The sequence below is a fragment of the Amborella trichopoda genome, chromosome 9 (genome assembly GCF_054954075.1).
Source record: "Amborella trichopoda isolate Santa Cruz 75 chromosome 9, AtrichopodaSantaCruz75HAP2 v2.0, whole genome shotgun sequence".
Taxonomy (NCBI): Eukaryota; Viridiplantae; Streptophyta; class Magnoliopsida; order Amborellales; family Amborellaceae; genus Amborella; species Amborella trichopoda.
In genome coordinates this window covers 43,075,853-43,098,337 of record NC_142344.1, presented here as the reverse complement: position 1 = coordinate 43,098,337, position 22,485 = coordinate 43,075,853, and the positions used below count along the sequence as shown (strand labels likewise).

Here is a 22,485-nt window from a genome sequence, read left to right as displayed (position 1 = left end):
TGTTTTTGTGCCAGATCTTGTTGATCGGACATGTTTTTGTGCCGCACAAAAAGGTACCGGAACACAATATGGGCATGTGAGTGGTAGATATAGAAAACCGTGGGAGGATAGAGAGTGAGGGTAGAGAGAAAAACGGAGAGGATGGGTGGAGAGAGGTAAAGAGGAAGTGAGAGAGAAAACGTACTTTATTTAGGATTTTTAGTAAAGGTCATGTGTAAATGCAAGGAAAGATAACGTCCGGATTTTTAGTATAACAAAAAAACATATTGAGGTAGGATAAGTATAAAGTTCAAATTTAGGAGGATTTTGGAGGGAGGCCGTACTTTAGGGGAGCGGGCCCAAATATTTAGCTTACTTTTTGGGACATTTACATTTTGGGACATTTTCATGGTGGTACACATCACAGAGGTCTCTGAACTCCCTCCTGACCTCTCCATGTGACCCACCAGAACTGCTGTCTTTTTTTGCAGTTACGGACCCTGCGTTTTTAATGCATGACAGCTTATCATTTCAAATAAAAAAAAAAAAATGAAAAAAAACTCCAGCACAATTATCGATTTTTTTTAGTTTATAAATCACGATTAGATCTCAATAACCACTTATCAGCACACGTTGCAGCTGAGTTTTGTAAATTACATGACAAAATTGGTTAGTTTAATAAATAAATATGCAGTTGAGTTCTGTACATTACAAGAGAAATTTTTTTAGTTTAATAAGTAAACAACTTTGAAACATTAATGATACATGAATTATTGCTCTCTCATTTTCAAATGAGTTCCAAGTAAGAATCAGCCCTTTCATTGACTTTGAATTGGGGTTTTTGTCTCCACCTTCTTTAAATGCAAAGTTCAACTCTCGCTGGTTTCAGGTGGGTCACCTAACCCCAAAATTTCAGTGAATTTCGGCTAAAATTTCAGCTTTTCTCACTGTCTTTCGGATAAGATTTCCATCTTTCTCAACAGGTTAATGTAAATTTTAAAATTTCTGTGAAATTTTAGTGTGATTTTCTTTGGGTTGTGGAATGAAGAGAATCAACAAATTTAGGTGTTCATTCTATTTTATTGAAGTTTTTCGACGAAATTTCGGTGATTTTCGTTGAGTTTAAGTTTGGAAACGAACTGATCGAGATTGAACTGTTTAATTTAATGGCATGCAATCGCACCAATAAATGTTCAGTTCTGGAGCTTCTCGTTATTTAATGTAAAAGATGCTAATTAAGTTTATGAGAAGTCTAGGCGAAATTTCGGTGATTTTAGTTGAGTTTTGGCTTAGAAATTGGAAATGAGAGAGTTATCTGAAATTTCAATGGATTTCGTTTGGTTAAGTTGTGGAATTTGGAATGCCCAGACTTCAATTATCTAGTATTCAATTTTTTTAAAATAATATATTTTGTTGTGAACAATATTTTATAAATATTATAATTTTTTAATACTGAAGATCTTAGTTCACAGGATGGCGACTACTACTGAACAAGATTTAGTTCACATTATTATTCAATATCATTCTTAAAATATTTGACCCTCTCTCTAGATGGGTTGTTTTCGCCTTGGATTCTCTCTCTGTAGATGGGTTATTTAGCTGTTGATTAAACTGCCGATAAATTCTGCAATCGACGGTTGATATTGGGTTTCATTGCTGTCAAAATGCAAATTTCCTCTGCACTTAGTGGCTGATGAATGGCTAAGAATTTGTTGTTTATCCCCGAATAACTGGGGAATCCGCCATTTTTCCGGAGAAACAAAATTGTCTTGTACTTGATGATACCTTAGTAAAAGAAAATGAAAAATAAAATAAAGAAATGGTGATTATGAGAGCTACCTCTGAATTAAACTATTCGTAGTGCACATTATCATATGAAAGTGTAATCAATTGTATTTAAACTCAAGTGGGTGTCTCTGTTTTTTGTGGGTTTCAATTGGGGTGGTGGAGAATTGGTGTTAAATTCTCTCCTTTTGCCCATTTGCTGGCTCTCCAAATTTTTCTTCTCGTTTTTGTACTCCTTTTCTTTGAATAACTGAGAAAAGCATTTGATTCAAAGGCAATGGAGACTTTAGGGGAGGTTGGTTTGGTGCTTGAAGAAGAAGAATCAGAGTCATTGATTCGAAAATCGAGGGTTCGAGCTACTTCAAATGGTTTGGATGCTAATGGTGAGAATGGTTCAATTGATATTGATGGGGATAAAGCTCAAGGAGATTCAGCGGAGCATAACGGAGACACTCTTGGAGTTTCAGTTGAAGTTAATGGAGATGTTCATGGAGGAGCTGGTTCTGAACCAACTGTTTATGAACCGATTGTTTACTTGGATAACACTGAACGTAAGCTGCTGCTTTGCTTTTAACTGTGACATGATTTGTCTATTTTCTTGAATAATAGTGATGAAGATGAAAAGCCTCGGATTTAAGAAAAAAGTGATTGGTTTGATTTATAGAAGGATGAATGCTGTGGGTTTGTTTTTCTGGGTATTGCTGGTGTAACCAGGACTAAAACATTCTTATTTCACAGTGCAGTAGTTTTTTGAGTCCCTCATACAGTGTGTAAATTTTTTGGTAGTGATTAAATTGCAAAGCTACTGCTGAGTTAAATTTAAGTACCAAAGCGTAAAGCAAAACATGTTGTATCATTGATCATCTTTGCATTGGTCATCTTTCCATAGGAAAGCACTTTTTTTGCTTTTCAAAAAATGAGGGAAATTCTAGCTTCAAGTATGAAGTCTACTAAGTTGCGTTGACAATCTCAGTCACAGAAATACAAATGCCAATAATAAAACTTGCAGTTTATTTCAGCTGTTTGTGAATCTTATAAGTGGTTCTATTTGTTTATGTGGCCATTAAGGTGATATCTCGTCATCGTCTTGTTAATTTTCTAAGAAAAAGGTTTGTAATAGGATTCTTTGGATTTGGATAAATTCACTAGCTCACAAGAGAACCCTCTGCAAAATCTGGGATAAAGTTTTGATTTATTTCTTTGTCCTTTTTTACATTGTACCTCACTTTCCTGGGATAAAGCTTAGTTTTCAGCTCTTTTCCACCTTTTTCTTTCTTTACATCAGTTTTTGGGATTAAATTTCCTTTCCCCTTGTCTTTTTCTTTCCTTTGTATCATTGGTTTCATTCACATTCTTATTTTTGTTCATCGATATTTGATAGCTTCCAATCTCTGTTGATCTCTTAGTTATGAAGGTCCTCTTTTCTTGTGAAGTTACAAATAATTCAACATGTAGCTTACATTTTTTTGTCAGTACATATTTGGCTATTCCTGAATATCCAGTTACAAACCAATTAGTCTCAAATTGTAAAACAGAAACTCAACTGGTTGACTTAAAATAGATTTCAAGTAGTTGAATGGTGTTGAAATGAATTGTTTGTGATGGAAAGTTTATATCTCTCCCATCTCAGTGGTGCCGACATACGAAGGGCTATTGATGACATGCCCTTTTGACTTAGAATTTACAACTCAGTAAGATCCCCTTTATTCAAGATGGATGAAAAAATGCTATATATCGTAGTGTCTAATTGTGTTGTACATGTCAGTGATGTTACTCCTGAGAACAATGGTTGTGTGTGAATTTCCTGAACCTGGTGATTTCAATAATGGATTTACAGTGATTAGTAGCAAATTTCAGGTATTTAACTTCTCCAGGAATAAAAATGAGGATACGTAATCATTCTCCAAAAAAAGAAAACGAAAAAGAGAGGATACCTAATTAGTAGCAGATTTCTGATGTTTAACTTCTCCAGGAATAAAAATGAGGATACTTAATCATTCTCAAAAAAAAAAGAGGATACCTAATTAGTTACTTCGTCTGTGTGTCTTCTAGTTTATTTGTTCAAGAGGTATATGTTCACGGAATTGTGCTTGTGCTTGATTTTACAGTCGTTGATAATTGAAACACTATGTCCCAAGTTCGATTCCTACTGCTGGACTAACAAGCCCCATGCCCACAAGGAAAAAAGAGAGAGAGAGAGAGAGAGAGAGAGAGAGAGAGAGAGAGAGAGAGAGAGAGAGAGAGAGAGAGAGAGGTAGGTAGGTAGGTAGGTAGGTATCTATACTCACACATATTTACCCAAAATATATATACTCGCACATTAGTACCTTTGTTCCTTTACCCCATATTTTGTCAGTAATTATTCACGAATGGTAGTTTCATCATTCATTTTTTCTCTTGAAATCATAGTATGTTTTCAAGGTAAGGGAGGAGTTTTATCGGTTGTTCTCTTTTCTTGAATCATTTCATTATAATTATACCAAGAGGATCAAAGTTTGGCTTTTCCATATCTCGATTTACCTCTTTAATATACATGAAAATTATCCTTATTTCCTTGTGATTGTGATCCATGGTTTTGGCATCAAAGTGGAGGCTCAACTGGAGTGCACCCAATCTTGCAACCTTGATGTTGTGGATTTGAACCCACTTAACCTACCCCCAAAGAATTCTGGATCATAACTTGCACACTCCATTCATATAAGAAAGTGTAACAATACAGATATTTTATATTTGTTAATTCAGAACTAGAATAGTTCCGCATTTCATGTCTTTTTCATACATATTCTTAGTACATAAATCATTTGCTTGAGGTATTATTCCTATTTTAGGCTTCTTTCCTTTTAGTAATGTTCCTTCTGCATATCCAAAATCTTTTCCTTGGTAGTTGTGCGAGAAAACTTATTCTTTGGTGACACGTTCAATTCAATCAATTCTCATGAATTTAGGCAGAGGCATTTGCAAAGTCTTGTTGCTCAGCTGAATAAAGTCGCCATTTATTTTTTGTGGCTTTGAAGGCATGTGGAAGTGTCGACTTTGCATATGGACACATCAATTGGAAATTCCTGCTGTAGATCATAGACACAATAACAAAGGGTGCTTCCTGGGGTGGAAGAATTCAAAAGCATTACTTGACCAAAGATTATGTTTCAGTTCACAAGTTAAAGAAGGTTTGTTTTGAATAGGATCTTTCAAAGTTAGGATACTGGAAATTACTGTCCGGAAAACATTTTAAAGTCCACATTTAACCAAATTGTAACTTATAGTTTTCTGCAAATGCACGTAATCGATTATCCAATAATTGTAATTTACTCCTTTTATAGTTCTGGCAACAGATGTACTTTATAAGATATTGGTCGTGTCTTCGTAATCGGTTGTTACTTCTGTTGGAGATTGAAAGGGTCATATAGTGGAGTACACTGTTTTCACAAAGCTTTTTCGGTTTATACAGAACTAGGGTTTTAGTTATTGATCTTGTTCATTGAAATACTTACAGGTGCTCCAGTGACTAATGAATTTATTGAAACAAAACCTGGAAATTTAGAATCCTCTACCAATACAAAATTGAAAGAATTGGCTGATGCAAATGATACTCTTGGCGGTGACAGTTGGAAAGCAAATGGATCAGATTCCCCGGGTACTTTGGCCTCTGCCGAGTATAGGAAAGAAGGATTAACAGAAGTTCAGAATGGTACACTACATACATATATTGCTGGAGTTCTAGGGAGTGAAGAAATGGATTTGGAGAGGGTATTAAAGGAGCAGGAGACGCATGATTTATTTTGTCCAAACTGTAAGTCTTGTATAACCAGAAGAGTTGTCCTTCGTAAAAGGAAGCGTTATGTTCCTCTTGCAAATGACATACAGCAACAAAGAAAGAAACAAGAAACTGATTTTACTGAGGCTAGTACTGAGAGTAGAGAGCATGAGGATGTGCAAACAGAGGCATTCAGATGTTTATCTTGTTTATGCATTTTCATTCGTACAGGTATGGCCTTGCTCTTCCTTTTTTATAGTTGTAGTATTCTTTGTCTTGGAATCAATGAATTTTATTAGTGGGAATAAAATGCACCAAAAAGGAGTAAAAACATGATTTGGATTGAAATTTTTTGCGGGACAGATTACTGGAGATGTTCTTCTTAATTCACAAACAGTTGCCTCCTAGATCATGAAGTAAAACAGTGATGAACTCATTGCTTTAAAATTTAACCAAGTCAGCACAACAAGCTACCAAGCTTGTTATGGCTTGACTTTTTAAATTGTAAAATTTGGTTCTATGAGAAAGTTGAAAATTCAGGTAAGTCGATTGTTAACCTTCACAAAATTTTTCGAAGTTTTCAAAAAGTCACCTGACAATTTCTCAGTTGATCAACTTTTTTTCTTTAGATAGGTGGACCTCATTACTCAAAGCTTTCAGATCCAATACGGTGGGTGTATTAGGGTTCACTTGTATCCTGTTACTGCCCTTGCAGTTGACAGATCCAGGCCCTATGGGTTTTTCCAGTTTTTCTGTAAAGACCCCAAACCATATGTTCTACACTAGTCAAACTTGTAGAATGCTTTAAGACTTAAGTGGAAGAATCTAGCATGTCAGACAACCTTTTCCACCAAATAAGGCACAACAATTCGGCATTTTGGATTAGGTTTTTTTTTTTAAATGTATATGTTTATTTTTCCTCAATCCATGTGCTTGTTTACTTTCATGTGTTTACATATTTTCTACAATGCTGCTATAACTTTTTCATAAATTATTTATTAAATGAGCTTCCAGATAAAAGTTTATTTTTTACGAAAATTAATTTATGTTTCATTTTTTCTTATATTTTTCTTCCATGATGAGTCATGCTAATTATACATATTACTTAAACTTCAAAATTAAATCTTATTTATGCCATCTTATAATCAAAACACTATTTATCATATTAAGGAATGCCGTTTTTCTATTAAAATCTTATCATCTTCATAGAAATTCACCTTTTTACTAGGAAGGTATGCCATACACCTTGTGCATTGTGTACCATCCATTATCGGGCATCTATTGTCTGTCCTCAACAATGGATGGTTTGAGAAACTACACTGTTGAAGGTCCAACATATAATTGTATTATTTTAATAATGATGTATGTATCGTAGTCTCCTTAATATATTCTTTTCTTTATAGCAGTCTTATAGAGAATGATAACAGTTCAGTTGCGAGGTAGTTGTGGAATCACCTCTTTGGATGAACATCAACATTTGATGCAAACTGAATGAATTTCCTGTAATTACTTGTAGTGCCCTGTTCCAATTCATTTCATAGGTAATTGCAAAGATTCTTTGCTGAGACTGTCCAGAAAGTTAATAACTAATCTTGGACTTGAACCTGAAAACAGCAACGGGTCTCGAGTTTTTCTCTCGATTATTTCATGCTGGAAATGAGAATACAAGATTGCAAAGTCCATCACAAATACAACAGAGAGATCATGCTAGTGCTGAAAACGATAACTCACATTGTTTCTCCTTCTTGGGTAAATGGCGGCAGGACGGAATGACTGGAACTGTGTCAGGTATGTTCCCTGCACTTATAAGTAATTTATAGGATTTAAATTCTACCATGCAAATTATTTAGAAAAAAATTCCTTCATTTTTACTGTGTTTGGATTGACTTTTTTTATGGCTTTTGAGGTATCAATGCCAGTGTCATAGATCTTGAAGAGCAAATGGATTTAATTGTTATCATTTATGTACTCATAATTTAAATTTTCTTGTTAAATGTGAACATGTTGGTGTTCTTTTCTCACTGTGGACCTTTTTACTACTAAGAGTAGATTGAAATATATGGGGGCAACTTTGCTGAAGTATGTTGTGATTCTTTTGGCATATGCAATGAATTGTAGCTTATTCCTTAACCCATTAGACCTATGTTCATCTCAAGTTCTAGTCATATGTCAATGACGATTAGAATCTTTCAAAAATTTAAAGGGCATGAAAGTAATAATTTACTTTAATTGGATTCCCTTGTTGCTAATCTAACAATTCTAAAAGTAGTCATTGAAGCTAGTTTATAGCTTTTAAATGAGAGTGGAGCTTGGACCGTGATATAGCAAGCAAAATACTGTTGTTCTGGATTTATATTCCTGCATATGTTTCCACTGTTTCTTTTGAAGTGATGTTTTCTTGACCTAATAGATTACATTGGCTTAGTTGGTCTGTAAAAGCATTTGATGCCTACATGTCCCTTACATCCTTCTTACTAACAACTGATTGAGCTTTGAGGAGATATTCTGTCTTACCATATATATAATCTAAGCATTCTTGAAACTTTGTTTTCGTTATAGTTGTCTGATTGCTCTTTCTTTTCTTTTCTTTTTTCTTTTTTTTTTTGGCATTTTTGGATGTCGTTTGTTGTGATGAAGTTTCCATTAGGCATTCATATTCCTTATGACCATTTCCTCTCAACAAACATATTCATTGAGGATATGAATATGTTCTCATATATTTTTTTCAAATTATTTTGGCTGAGAATAGTTTTCAACTATTGATCAAGAAGCAGTGTAGATATTTTACTACTTCAGCGAAAAAATATTATCAACCTAACTCTGTTTTTTCAGTGCCCAGATAGGTAGGTTTACGATCACACTCATTCCACTTCTCTTGGGAGAACCATTTGGTTCGTGTTTTCACTTGTTTGAACACTGGAACTTCAAAATAACCCGCCTTTAATCTTCAATCATGGTATTTCATAACTTCTTCATAACTTCCACATAAAATCGGGTTAACTTGTATTAAAAAACATAAAACAATCCCTTAGTAGATGATGGACTTGTGTTCACTCCAATCATATGATTATAAGCACCTGAATCAATAAACCAAAGGGGGTTCATAGTAGGGGATAGGTGAGAGTCCTTACCAGACAAGCCCTGTCATTTCTAGGCTCTGTCTAATAACATCCTTACCAGACAAGCCCTGTCATTTCTAGGCTCTGTCTAATAACATATGATGTAGCGGTTGTCTGAGGCCCTGTCATTTCTAGGGTATAAACAGTGTTTGATGGAGCAACTTATGATCTGATATCCACCATCTATCCCTCTATCATTGGCTCTCCTGTATGCCTTATAAGTAGGTTGCCTTGGATTTGATGAGCAGTTGCCTCACTGACGACTATCGTGGTACTATATGATAATATGTCTAGGACATTTGCAATAAACACAAAAATTCTTCTTCCTAAAATGGGATGAGACAAGGCCATATTCTTTACGTTCATACCATTTCAGTAAAGATTGTTTCTTTTGTGATGGCTTTCCCTTGGTCCATCAGGCCACAAAGATGGATCCATGACCCTTTTTCCTTTAATGCTAGCATCTATTGTAATTCTCGTCTCCTCGAAGTAACTTGCTAAGAATTGCATCCAGAGTGGTGTTTCATGATTCAAGATTTTTGTTCGAATGGCCTCATATCCTTTAAACTTTTAATGCACCAAGTATTAGGGATAACCTTCATACTTACAAATTCAAAACTAGCATAACATTCCTAGATATTCTTCTACCTTTGTCTACAGACAATCATGTTATACTCAATCTGGAATCGCCCCGTAAGATTTGATGGATGATAGACCTTTTGTAGATATTCCCATATTTCTATTGCAATGCGAAAACCTCTCATTGGCCTTTGATGTTTGGATCCACATAGTGTATGATCCACAAGACAATCTTAGCCTTGTTTACCTTCCATTCTTAGGTTTCTTTTGGGGTTGGATGGAGCAGGTTGTGATTTAGGTCTATTAACATAACCCCACAAATCCTTTCCTTCAACAAAAAATTGAAAATGAAAACGCCAATTGGTAGTCTTTCCCATCATGTTTTGCAACCAACTATCTCCCTTCATAGAAGCCATGTCCAATCTACATTAGTAGCCTCAATCTGGGATCAAAAGTAATATTGAATAAAAAGAAAACCCAAAAGAAAGAGGTATGAGATCAAACCTTGATCAAAAGACTCGATTTGAATCAAAACTCAGATTTGGGAACTATCAGCTAGAGATGTTTATGGATTGCCATAAGTCAACCTATAAGAGGTCAAATCTGAGACTGGGCAAAGAGATCATCCAGAAATCAGCTAACAAGAGATCCCCAGAAGGCTATGGCGAAACCACCTTGTTTCTGTGGTGGCTTTGGCTGGGAAACACCATGGTTCGAGATAGAAAAACTTGATTGCTCAAAGCTTTTTCTCTGATACGCAGCACCTCACCTTTTGTGATATCTCATAGTACACCTACTATATGATAAAATAACTTGCATAGCAAGATAAGGTACAAAGTGTAATAATAGTTACCGGGATTTCCTAAATTGGTGGCGATCCCGCTGCGGAATCTTGCTCCTGTGCTCTGGGAAAGGGATCTTGATTTCTAAATTCTGCTATCCTGAACCCTACTGTTAGGGATCCCCATTCCCACTGTTAGAAATCTCCATCCCAACCTTAAAGACTGAGACAACAACCAAGCCAATGAATTTTTTTTTTTCTTTTATAGCCAGTTTGCAACACAACTGTAGTTTTAATATAGTTATATTGCTTGCTGGCTACAAATAAAGAAATACCTACTTTAAAGAGTGTATATATAATCCTATATCCCAAAAGGTCAAAATTAAGATCCCTAAAACGTTTGGACCTCGATTCCTAACATTTGGGGATCTTCACCCTAACATATGCATTGTATAGATGATGCTCCCAACCATGGGGATCTTCTAGCATTTCACTATCCCTTGCTCCCGATCCCGATTCGGCTTCCATTCCCACTCCCGGACCCAACAACTGTGAGTGTAATGCACCGCCTCACCTTTTATGATATTATATAGTATGTCTACTATACATGATATGATACACTAAGCTTAATATATATGATATGATATGCCATACATAATGCAAGATCTTTAACAATCTCTACAAAAACTGAAGAAACTAGAGTTACGAATTTTGTGTTTTATCTTATAATGACAAGAAAGTTCAATGAGATAGATTGGGTCAGTGAGCGTAAGCATAATGACCTTTATTTTTAAAGCCTCTTACAAATGATTTGCATATAGCAATGTGCTTTTGTTGCAAGGAATTTATAAACTTTGGCTTGAGTACATAACTTGAAAGAAAATTTGTGGCTTTTTCCTCGCTTCTATTGATAGTAACAATTTTTATAGCTGCTGAAACTTTATAGCACCTAATGTGAAGTAGGTAAACATGGAACTCCAGCAGTTGTAAAAACAAAGGAACCAGATGTGGGGATTCAGGCCATGCCTACGGATAGTGCCTCATACAAGATGGGAACTTCTTGTCGGGATGTTCAGGCTAATTTAGACAGAAATTTTGAACATGCTCCTCCACAAATTGCACAAGAAACAGATGGACTCTCTTATCACAAGTCTAGAGGTGAAGACGTAAAATCTACTGTAGAAGCATCCTTTGAGAAAGAAGAAATCCACGAGTCAAGTATGACAAAAAAATCCTTTGAGAAAGAAGAAATCTATGACTCAAGTTTATTGAGTCTGACCAATGGTAAGTTTCGTACTGTTGTGATATGGAAAGAATTGGATGATAGGGAATTTAGCAGTACACAGGAAATCTGATGTTCTAAGTATCTTTTTATTGCCATACAAGTGTTGCACGTCCTAGTGGTGTCATGCATGCTGAATGAAAATATATGAGTTCTATTTTTTGTTATTCCTCTCTATTTGCCTGCATTGATTAACCTTGGAGTAACTTGTTTTGGTTAACGTTATCTTTGTGGCCTGTTTGATATTGTTGGAAATGGCATTTTGATTGCATCATATAAAATGGATATTTGTTCTTTATGTTTCTTTGCTTGGATGATGATTTATATCTCAAGTAATTTGGCCATTAGTCATTCTTCAATTATGAAGATGGAAAGGCATTGATTTGGTTTTGGTTTGGAGGATAAAAGGCTGTGCAAACAACTGAGATATACAATTAGATATTAGACAATTAGATATTAGACAACAACTAAATATGCATAACTAAGAGAAATGGAAGCCATTAGTAGGATAGACAGAAGTGCATCTTGAGGAGTACTACGTCTACACATGGTATCTTTAAACATGTCAGCATATATTGCATGTCAGTACCTATTTTTTGCCTTAATGCTTATTTGGTCATCTTCTTATGCATGTGCTTGTCAAATTAGTATAAAACAAATTGCTGGTAAACTGATTTTACTGGAATTTCTCTTGCGACCTTATTTCTTGTCATATTTCTGTATTTTTTTTTGCTTTTTACACGTTTTTATGTGAATTAGGAGATTGCATGTGCATATTATTTTTACTTGAAATTCTTGGCAACTTTATTTTTTATCGATTTCTGTGAAACCAAATTGGATCATTGTGAATCCTGTCATAAGAAGGAAAGCAAGGAGGCTATTGCCATTCCTCATCAAAGAGAAACATCAACTCTAATACCTGCACATAACACAGCTCTATCGATTGAAGCGAATAACTTTTCAAATGATTACTTTGGAAGTAGAAGTCAATTCAAAGGAGGAATAACACATACTACTGATACAAATGTCCAAAGCAAAGGCTGCAAAGATACCCTCTAGCACTTGCTTTTCCTATGCTTTGGTCTGGTGGAAATTCTGCAAGGACAGGTGTTTTGTCTCCTATGCATGCTTGATTTCCTCTTTGACAAATAACTTCATGACGATAAGATTTGTGTAGAACTTTTAACTCTTGACATGTCTCTCGTAGATTGAAAATAAGTTTCTTTCATACATAAATTTATTGTAATGCACAGTATTTCATCGTACAGTTTGGACAAGTTGTGTTTGTCATGGCAACAAAATGACAACCCATTGAACTCTTGGTCTATCTCAAATTCTCTTTACTTTTCAGGGGAGCATAGGGAACCACTTTTAAGAGAAACAATACCACACACAAAATCTCCAACTGAATCTCCATTTTCAGAAGCTCCAAATGTTAGTTGGAGCAACACAAGTCACCATCCTCATAAAGGTAAAGATTTATGCGTAATGTAGCTCAAATAAGATTCTATTGAATTCAATGTAAGTCTTGGTACTTCCATGGATAATTTTGTTTCTCTTAATGTATGTGATAATGTAACTGCCTAGCCAGTAGGTGGTGGTTGGTTTTACTTCTTTTCTTTGAATATTATTTTTCTGTTTTTGCATCGGCTGGTGGAAACAAATTGCAGCATTTTATATGGTGTTTTCTGGTTTGGTACAAAATTTGGAATTATGGAGTTTCAAATCTGTCTAGAACTGGGACCTTCTGTCAATCGGATGTATTCTTTTGCATAATGCACTAATTTTTCACACGCATTAGATACCATTAGACCCTGCATTTAATATCCTTAGTTTGAGCATCTGAGCATCATTTATTTACAATAGCATATGCTACTCAACATGCTTTTCCATTTTGCTTGTTCAAGAAAGATGACATATGCCACAGTTTCTGCCTCTTATGGCGTTTATAATTGCTAATTGTCAATGTATTTAACTTGCTTAATTTGAGTTGCTTTCATTTGGTATTTTCTAATAAACTGATAGCAATGTATTTATGAGACTTGGCATTGATACTGTTTGCAGAAGCTTGTCATGCATTTTGTTTTATGTTGTCTGTGTTAAGAAACTTGGCCCTCATTTAAGTGAAAAAGGAGATTGCATGTGCATTTCTTTGCTTGCATTACTTTCCAATGCTTATTTCCTTTTGATTTCTGGAAAAATCAGCGGAAACAGAATCCAATAATCGGAAGGAAAATGAGGAGGCTAATGCCACTAATAGAGAAATGTCAAGTTCAACGCCTGTCAAGGGTAACTCTACTTCAAATGCTGAACTAGCAACTAGAAGTCAAGTCCAAAAGGGAATGTCTCATACGACTGATCCAAATCTCAAGGACAAAGGCTTCAAAGATACATTTTACAATTGCTTTCCTTACTCTTTTCCTTTGTTTTGGTCGGCTGGGCATGCTGAAAGAACAGGTGAGTTTTCTCTCTTTCTTGAGCTTGATTTCATAATTTATAAATACTGTTGGAGATAGAAATTTTAATGTGGTAAAATTTGCAATCTCTCTTGAAGATCCAACATGATCTTTTTGTATGCAAGTGTTTATGATACACACCCTTTTGTCGGTACTGGTAATATGAACGATGTATGTTGAGGCAACAAAAAATGGACTGTACAACTGTTAATTTATTTCAATATTTTTCTCATTATGTTTCAGGAGAGCTGGAGAAACCACTTCTTATAGGAAAGACAGTAAATTTAAAATCCCAATCTCAATCCCAACTAGTTTTAGAAAGTCCAGATGTCATTGAGACCAGTACAAGCCATCTTCTTGAAGGTAAGGATTTCGATCAAATGTAATGAAAACAACATACTAGTAGAATGGTAATTCTTCTTTGGGATACTAAATTGTGGTTTTTCTTAATTGTATGATGATATATCTAGTGATTAACAGTTAGTATTTTTCTTTTTTATCAGGAATTGGGTTTTTAATTAATAAAAGCGAGAGTACTAGTAAATTCAAACAGAGAGACATCAAAGAGATGATGAGACATCTCAGTGATATCAGCGTGATGATCATCAACTGCCCATTGACTAGTGTTGAAACAATGCCCTTGAATGATTACTAGATCGTCAAATGCATCAAGCAATAGCTCATTACCCTGGAGGATAGCTCTCGCCCGTGCCACGAAAGAATCACAAAAACCATGGGCTCGAGAAAAACACCACCTTACTTCCAGTGGAGTTTTTTGTGGTTGTTAGCTTTTTTTTTTCTTTTTAAATAATAGATCACAGACAAGATCTTGAACGACCCATGCAATGCTCACAAAGAAAGCCAAGAGACGAAACAAACACATGCAACAATATAATGTCTGGAGGATGCTGATCCTAATGCATTATTGCTTTGAACTGAACTTCAGGATTTGATGGAGAATTCTAACCGGTCCATATCTTGCCTTTAAGGTGGCTTTCTTGGAAATTCCCATTCTCTTGAGGATCAAGAAGCTTTTTTTTCGGTGTTTGCATACTAACCTTTAATAGAGAAACTAACCAGTTAGTGTCTTCCCTTTGAATTTCCATATAATACATAAATTATCATTAGGAAATTCACACGCACCTTTTGATTTTAATCAATGTTATTAGGATCAGACAGACCACCGAATCAGTGATTGATTTGGTCCAGTCAAAATTGGTCAAGTGTTTTATCGAAGCAGTTGGACCAATGTTTAAAATAAATAAAATAAAAATCGAAATAATAGTTTAAGATTATGAAATATACTAAAGAATTGCCCTACTTTGTTTAATTGGTTGAACCGATCAAAACCTACCAGTCCGATGGCCAAAACTGGATATTGATTTTGACCGGTTTTTTACCATACCCATTTGTGATTTAGACCAGACCAGCTAAGGTACTCTTGGCTGTCAAAGCGGTCGGACATGTCGGTCTAGTGTTAATGACGACGATTTTAATACATAATGAACACAAGGCAAAGCATGGCAAGGGTATTACATTGAGGTTGAGTTTGTTTTCTCAACTCTCCCATATGGTACATCAACCTTAACAACATGGTGCACAAGTAGTATATATCCAACCTCTTTACTATGCGAATTTTTCTTTTTCTTCTTTTTTTTTTTTGATTTTCATAAAGATCATGTTCGGATTATATATTTTTCAGCAATCTACATTTCAGCAATCATGTAATTCTTATATCTACTTTTTGCAACAATAAAACAAATTCAGTTGCATTCAATCCCAACTAAAACTTATCTTAATGTGTTAATAATGGTACTTCTCTTAGCGACCTGCTTAATAACAATTTCTCTTAGCGACCTACTTAAATAACAATTTCTTTTCATTATGTGATGTAGTTGAAGAACATAGATTGGAGATAACTCCATCACCTGGAAGCCAATTGATAGCCTCTGGCGTAGGTATCCACATTCAAGGTCAGAAAATTCAACCTGCCAAACCAAGAGAAGAGCCAAGTGTGTCAGTTCCAGGACAATTAAAAGGTTCAGTTCTACAAACTACAGTAGGAGTTGGCACCCACAACTTACCACAAGGGACTAGTTATCATGAATGGGAAATCTTGAAAAGCATTGTATATGGAGGGTTAGCTGAATCAATTACCAGCCTTGCTATTATTTCTTCTGCAGCTGGTGGTGATGCAAGTACATGTAAGCATCATAATTTTTATAGCATTTTGAACTTGTCAGAAAGAATATTCAATGGCAAATGTAGATTTCTTGCCCTGCTATAGCTTCTTATGTCACTCTTCGATATGTTTAGGATGCATTTGTTGCTTGTAGTAAAATTTTAAATTTATCTTCCCTTGGCTAACTTTCCATCACTTTTTTTGTACTCATCATGGACTAAGATTCGAGTAGCCGACCCCAATTAATTTGGAAAAGGCTTTGATAATGAGTTAATAGAATGAAAAGAGATTATGATTATTCCACTATCCAGCTAAAATTGTTCAAACTTGTCTATTGAAAACCAATGTCAACAACTGCTTGAGACACTTTTTAAAGCCTATTCACTCACTATATATCAATTCTTTTATATCAAGGAGAAAGTAATAGCTAACCTGTGAAGATTGACATGAAGAAATAAATTCTCATGTCCCTCCAAAAAGGGTTCACTAAATGGTTGATGCCACAAAGAAATGATTTTACTTTCTTTTGCATTAGGAAAACTGTTTTGTGCAACAGGGGGCACAATTCTGCATTAGCATTCCCTGATGCATCAAAGCTCCATCCTAAGGATGGATGCTAAAAAGTGGTTGTCCCTAATAAAATAAAACTAATGGTCTAAAATTGTTGTGCTAAAAATATCATTTAATAATTTTTAAAATCTATTTATTTTTGCATATTAGTGATCCCATGTTGGAGATTATATATTCCTAAGAAATTGGGTTCAAAATCCATCTGAAAAATGGATCATAGAGAGAGGACAGATACCTACAAATGATCAGTCGACTCATAAAAACCATATCCTTTTCATTATACTCTAATAAATATTCAGAGGATAATCATATGCATACAATCTAACTGCTTACTTGTCAAGTGGTCGACTTTAGAGTTCTGTATCTTACTTTGCAACAAATCAATAACTCAGTTGCTTGGGGAAACAAGAAACAGCCTGGTTTTGCATGATTCAAACTAAAGTAGCACTCAGTGCAATCACATCTAACACTAGTAGACTTACTTTGATTTTTCAGTCTCCCAAAAAAATTGGAACCTTTTAGCAATTGATTTACTTCCTATGTTTCATTAATGAAACAAATACATGAAGGTTGGCAGTCTCTGTGAATATAGGTAGTTGAGACTTCACTGCACTCGTTAAAAAAAAAAAGTCTAAAAGGTCCTTTGTAATGAACTTCTAGTTTGATGAAAGTTTATCTACATATGAGGACCTTTATCCATCGTGCTTTTACTGCAGGTAGAACACAATGTTGATGTGTGTAAATGCATTTCACGTGTATAATGTAAGTTTTTAGTTATAAATACTTGGTTGAGGTAGAATCCTAACATGAGGATTCATCCTCTTCATTATATACAAACTTAGAATTCATTTTAGGTTGTACATTGTTAAAGAACAAGGACACCTATAACTGTTGCATATGTACTGGGAACCCTAGTATACATTCTTTTTGTAATGATAAGGGATAATGTCATTGAAGTGGTGCACATCATTTGTTCTATTGATATTTATAAAAATTTCACATTGAGCTAATATGGAAGTTTGTATGGGAATCTTCACATCCTTAAATAATAATATTTTGAAATCTTAGTGATGCTTATTGGTGTCTTCAATTAGTTTGATACTTTGATCCATTTCTCAATAGTATAGCATTTACCCAGGGATAACCATGTATTACACGATATCATGTCAGGTTTTTAATGGAAATCTGCAAATGATTTATCTTGATTGCTTTTTTTTATGGACCTTGCAGTGACAATTGTGGCTATGGGGTTCGCAAATTTAATTACTGGTCTGTTCATAATGGCTAATGATGTGAGTGTTTCCTCACTGCTATTACTAGTGTTTTCTATCTTTTTTGCATGTAGTGAAGCAACATAATCTAAATCTGTCTAGGATCATTGGTATTTCATTCCTTAAAGAATTGGCTTCCATAAACTACTTTTATCCAATAGCTCATAGATAGGTGGAATGTTGATTTTGTAGTGACAATTTTAACATAATTACCTATTGTTGGACTGACAAATTTGTACAATAATTCTGCTATTCACCATCTATATTTTTTTTTTCTTTTCCTTTCTTTACATGGCAAATAAAGTTATTTTGAAAGAATTCATATTTTGGGTAAGTATTTTCAGAGATCTCTTGAAACCCTTTGCACGGTGTAATAGTCAGGACCAGTGTTTGAAAAGTTGTCGAATCGAACCAGACTCGCCCGGTTCGACACGGGAATCGGCACCTCGTGCTGGTTCCAGCAAAACACGGAAAATCGCCCATGTCTAGAGAGAACCGGGCGAGTCTGACGATTTTGACGTCAAGGACAAATTTCTAACGTCACAAACACGGCGGAGTCGGGCGAGTTGGACATAAGTGTGTGCCGTGCATAAGCTTGAAGCGCCAACTTTTCACGGTCGCGATGTTTGTTGTTATTCATAACTAATTTATAGTTGCTAATCTTTCTCAAAACGTTCGATGTGGGATATTGAGCTAGTAGTCTTGAGAACGTAAGACTATATATATATATATATATACAAAACAAGACAAGTAGTGTACCATGGTTAAGTCGGTATGACTTTTGTTTCACTCGTTAAAGGTTACGAGTTCAAATCCTTCGTGCCACATTCCATTTTTTGTCAAAAAAAAAAAGTTCAAAAAAAGAAGTTATAGAAATATAAAAAAGTTATCTTGACAAAAAATAAAAATTATGATAAAAAAAATATATTGAAAAAAATAAAAGTTACAAAAAAAAATAAAAATTATTTTAACAAAAAAAAAAATTTTGTCAAAAAAATAAAAGTTATCTTGACAAAAAATAAGAGTTATTTTGACAAAAAAAAGTTACATTGACAAAAAAATAAAAGTTATAACAAAAACGTAAAAGTTATCTTGACAAAAAAATAATTTTTTGTCAAAAAAATAAAAGTTACCTTGAAAAAAAATTTTGGTGGTCATTTTGACAAGAGTTACTTTGATCCATTCTTTATTGTAATCCATGTGTTATTTTATACTTCATCTATGATAATTCTATGATTTCTTTTGTGTTATGTAAATTTAATTGTTAACATAAGTTCATACAGGGAAAGAACATCTCAATATTTGCATATTGATGAAAAAAATAAAAATTAATAATGTGGTACCCCCATTTCTTATTGGATTCCTGAAAAAGAACATTTATAATGAATTTTAATAATTTTTTTGGATTTTTTTTAAAGTTTAATCCGAACGATTTGACCAATTCCCGATTCGGATCGCCGATTCATCGATCCGGATGGGTTTTTGGGGTGCCCGATCCGGGATACTAATCCGTTTTTTAAACAATTAGTCAAGATAACTTTTATTTTTTTGACAAAATTTTTTTTTTTTGTTAAAAGTAAATTTTTTTTTTTTCATGACTTTTATTTTTTTCAATATAATTTTTTTTTATCATAAATTTTTTTTTTTTGTCAAGATAACTTTCATTATATTTCTATAACTTCTTCTTTTTTTTATTTTTAAAATTTTTTTTTTTTTGGACAAAAAATGGAATGGTACCCGGAGGATTTGAACTCATAACCTTTAACGAGTGAAACAAAAGTCATACCGACTTAACCACGTTACACTTGTCTTGTTTTCTATAATATTTTTATATATGTATTGTCTTATGTTCTCAAGACTACTAGCTCAATTTCTCACATCGAACGTTTTGAGAAAGATTAACAACTATAAATTAGTTACGAATAATTACAATCATCGCAGCTATAAAAAGTTGGCGCTTCAAGCTTATGCGCGCTCACGTGCGCGCGTGCACGACACATGCATATGTTCGACTCGCCCGACTCCGCCGTGTTTGTGATGTCAGAAACCGGTCCTTGACGTCAAAATCGTTGGACTCGCCAGGTTCTCTCTAGACATGAACGATTCTCCGTGTTTTGCTAGAACCGCCACGGGGGGTACCGATTCCCGTGTCGAACCGGGCGAGTCCAGTTCGGCTCGACGACTTTTCAAACATTGGTTAGGACATTGCAAACATAACATCACACACACCCTCCATTCCCACCATTTAAAATATATATTAAACAAAAAAAACAACAGGCAAAGGGAAATTGATGAACAGAGAATAAAACTCCAAGAAACACTCGCTTGCCAACCTGCCCACGCATATAAAATACCTTAGGACTCCCTTCCAATCCCAACCTCATTAGGTTTATGTAGCGGTAGAGACCTCGACCATTTGATGTTGCAGAGATGGTCTAATTCATCCCCATTCTGCTTGTTTTGTTTTCCCCTCACTTATAGCCTATGATGCATGTATACTCATATGTGCTTGAAGTACTGGTGTCACACTGTGTTGACATGGATAGTGATATCAGTACTCCTAGGATACTTGTAAATAGAAAGTGAGATGGAAGTTCAGTATATATAAAATAAAATGTTATGTATTATTATATGGTATTTATATGTTGTACAAGCTATAATATAATCTATTGTGAGTCAAATTCGATACCGGTATCATCCATGTCCTTGATTTTGAGAAATGCAACTGTCGTATCACCATCCTTCTCCTTACTGGGCCATCTTAGCCTATAGCATGTAACTTACGAAATTAGGACACATGTTTGTCGTGATTGCAAATTGACATGCTTTATGGATGGACATTTAGTTATTCCTATCTTTGTAGTCCTCAAAACGTGTAGTGAGTTGTACTCCAGTTAGTTTCCATAAGTATACCATTTTCTCTATATTCCATTATCTTGCTAGACTCCAATTCCACTTCATTTACCATATAAACGGGAAGTGTACTTTCATTAACAGGCCATGGAAATCATAGTCTCATGGGACATTAGCAACCAGTAATACATGTCTTTGAACTCTTTAAAATGTATAGTGATTTGCCTCTTCTGACACTTCGAATGGTTGGATCACTTTCACTAAATTTTATAATCTTTCTTCAGTTCTACTGTATTTTTACCAAACAGAAAAGTCTACCATAGTTGGCTATAGAACCTAGGGCCAGTTGGCCCTCTATTGTTTGATGAAATGATGTACAGTGATGGAGGAATGATGGGACCCATTTGAGCGATAACCTATTTGGGTGGGTCCCTTCCATTGATTTGTGCATCATTTCATCAAAAAGTTCATGACTCCGATAGATGATAGTTTTTACATAATGCATCTGACTATTAATATGCTTTTCCAAAATAAAATGGGATTACATTTTTTCCTTTATTTGCCTTTGTGCAGCTTGTTGAGTTACGCAAAACTCCAAGTAAATTTGCTGAGACAGTTGGCCATCCAGAGAGGTTTGGGTTCCATGTATTTATAACATTTCTATCATACATTGTGTTCGGGTTGGTGGCTCCCATCACATATGGCTTCTCCTTTAGAGAGAGCGATGACAAAGACAAAAAGCTTATTGCGATGTCAGCCGCCTCTCTCCTCTGCATAATTTTGCTTGCCATGGCAAAGGCAAAGGTCACCTCAAAGTCTTATATCAAGACAACTTTGCAGTATGTTGCCATAGGAGTGGGAGCTTCAGGTCTCTCCTATGTGACTGGAAAGTATGTTAGGAAACTCTTGGAGAAGTTGGGCTGGATTACTGACTCTAATAGTCCTAGCTCTCTCTATGGAATAGTTGGAAAGGGCTCTTCTTTTTCTAGGATGCTTGGCAGGAAAGCTTCTAGAGATGCTTATTTGTATTACTAAGACTAGTAGCCGTAGTTCCTCTCCCTAGAATGATCTCCAGGGAAGAGCTCTCCTCCCTCTAGAATACTTGGAAGTGATGGGAAACATGGATAACTTAAAGAGATGCGGGCAGTTGTGTTTGAGAGCTCATACTCCTGGTTCGGAACCATTTTTTAGATCTCAAAGTCAGATGAAATAAATGGATAAACTGAATTCAGTGTAGAGTTGTTTTTGTTTTTACTTTTTCTGAGAGCTATCCTTTGTGTGCTTGAGTTTTAAGGGACAAGTGGGGTATTATATTATTGTATTTCTTTTGTATCAAGGAAAGAGAGCTTCCAACTTTTTCCTTTTCCTTCTCATTTCTTTCTTTTCTCTTTTATTTTGTAACGTAAGCTACTAATCTCCTTTGCCCTGAATGTTACAATTCTCTTTAGGACAATGAGTTTGAAGAAAAAGTATACAGAGAGACCATTTACTTTAAATACAAGGAAGTCACAATCATTCTCGTTTGTTAAATTTCAAATCGGGTAGTTGTATGTCATTGGCTCGACTCAAACTTAAAAAAAAAAAAAAAAACAAATCAAATCTCTTGAGCTTTGTGATACATCTCAAGCCTTCCAATTTGATATCCAATGACTAATAGCAATTGACTTCCTTGTAATAAAAATAAATGGTCTCATAATATACAATCTTGAGTTTATGATAGAAAACAACTTATTATTGATGTGAATAATTGATCAATTGAGAGCATCTAAGGTATGTGAATGACTTTTTATTATCTTGCCATATCTAAAAGAAAAACATTATATAAAGGTGAGGCCCTAAACAATCAAATTAAAGGGAACCTTAAAAATTCACTA

General features: G+C 34.8%; 1 protein-coding gene across 29 annotated transcripts; it reads left to right on the top strand.

Moving 5' to 3' along the window:
• Window positions 1-656: 656 nt before the first annotated feature.
• Window positions 657-21,977, top strand: LOC18438977 (uncharacterized). Of its 29 annotated transcripts, none has more exons than XR_016040583.1 (12): window positions 657-868; window positions 2,039-2,315; window positions 5,258-5,749; window positions 7,133-7,306; window positions 10,961-11,281; window positions 12,631-12,750; window positions 13,485-13,736; window positions 13,979-14,098; window positions 14,239-14,724; window positions 15,631-15,939; window positions 17,718-17,779; window positions 21,185-21,977. XR_016040583.1 is itself a non-coding variant. In XM_088846547.1 (12 exons), the coding sequence occupies exons 2-12, from the start codon at window positions 2,042-2,044 to the stop codon at window positions 21,644-21,646; spliced, it is 2,739 nt and encodes a 912-aa protein (XP_088702673.1). In that variant the 5' UTR covers window positions 696-868; window positions 2,039-2,041; the 3' UTR covers window positions 21,647-21,977. The 29 variants fall into 29 exon arrangements, 25 of the variants coding, with proteins under 25 accessions (XP_088702682.1, XP_088702687.1, XP_088702677.1 ...); XR_016040582.1 differs by having other exon boundaries at window positions 664-868; window positions 10,958-11,281; XM_088846547.1 differs by lacking the exon at window positions 14,239-14,724 and adding an exon at window positions 4,779-4,931 and having other exon boundaries at window positions 696-868.
• Window positions 21,978-22,485: the final 508 nt, after the last annotated feature.

Bases quoted from the DNA above. Each gene is read 5' to 3' on its own strand.
- LOC18438977 (XM_020670218.2), top strand. From the start codon at position 2,042: ATGGAGACTTTAGGGGAGGTTGGTTTGGTGCTTGAAGAAGAAGAATCA. The intron at 4,932-5,257 runs GTTTGTTTTGAA...AAATACTTACAG, and splicing joins CAGTTCACAAGTTAAAGAAG to GTGCTCCAGTGACTAATGAA. The intron at 12,751-13,484 runs GTAAAGATTTAT...TGGAAAAATCAG, and splicing joins AAGTCACCATCCTCATAAAG to CGGAAACAGAATCCAATAAT.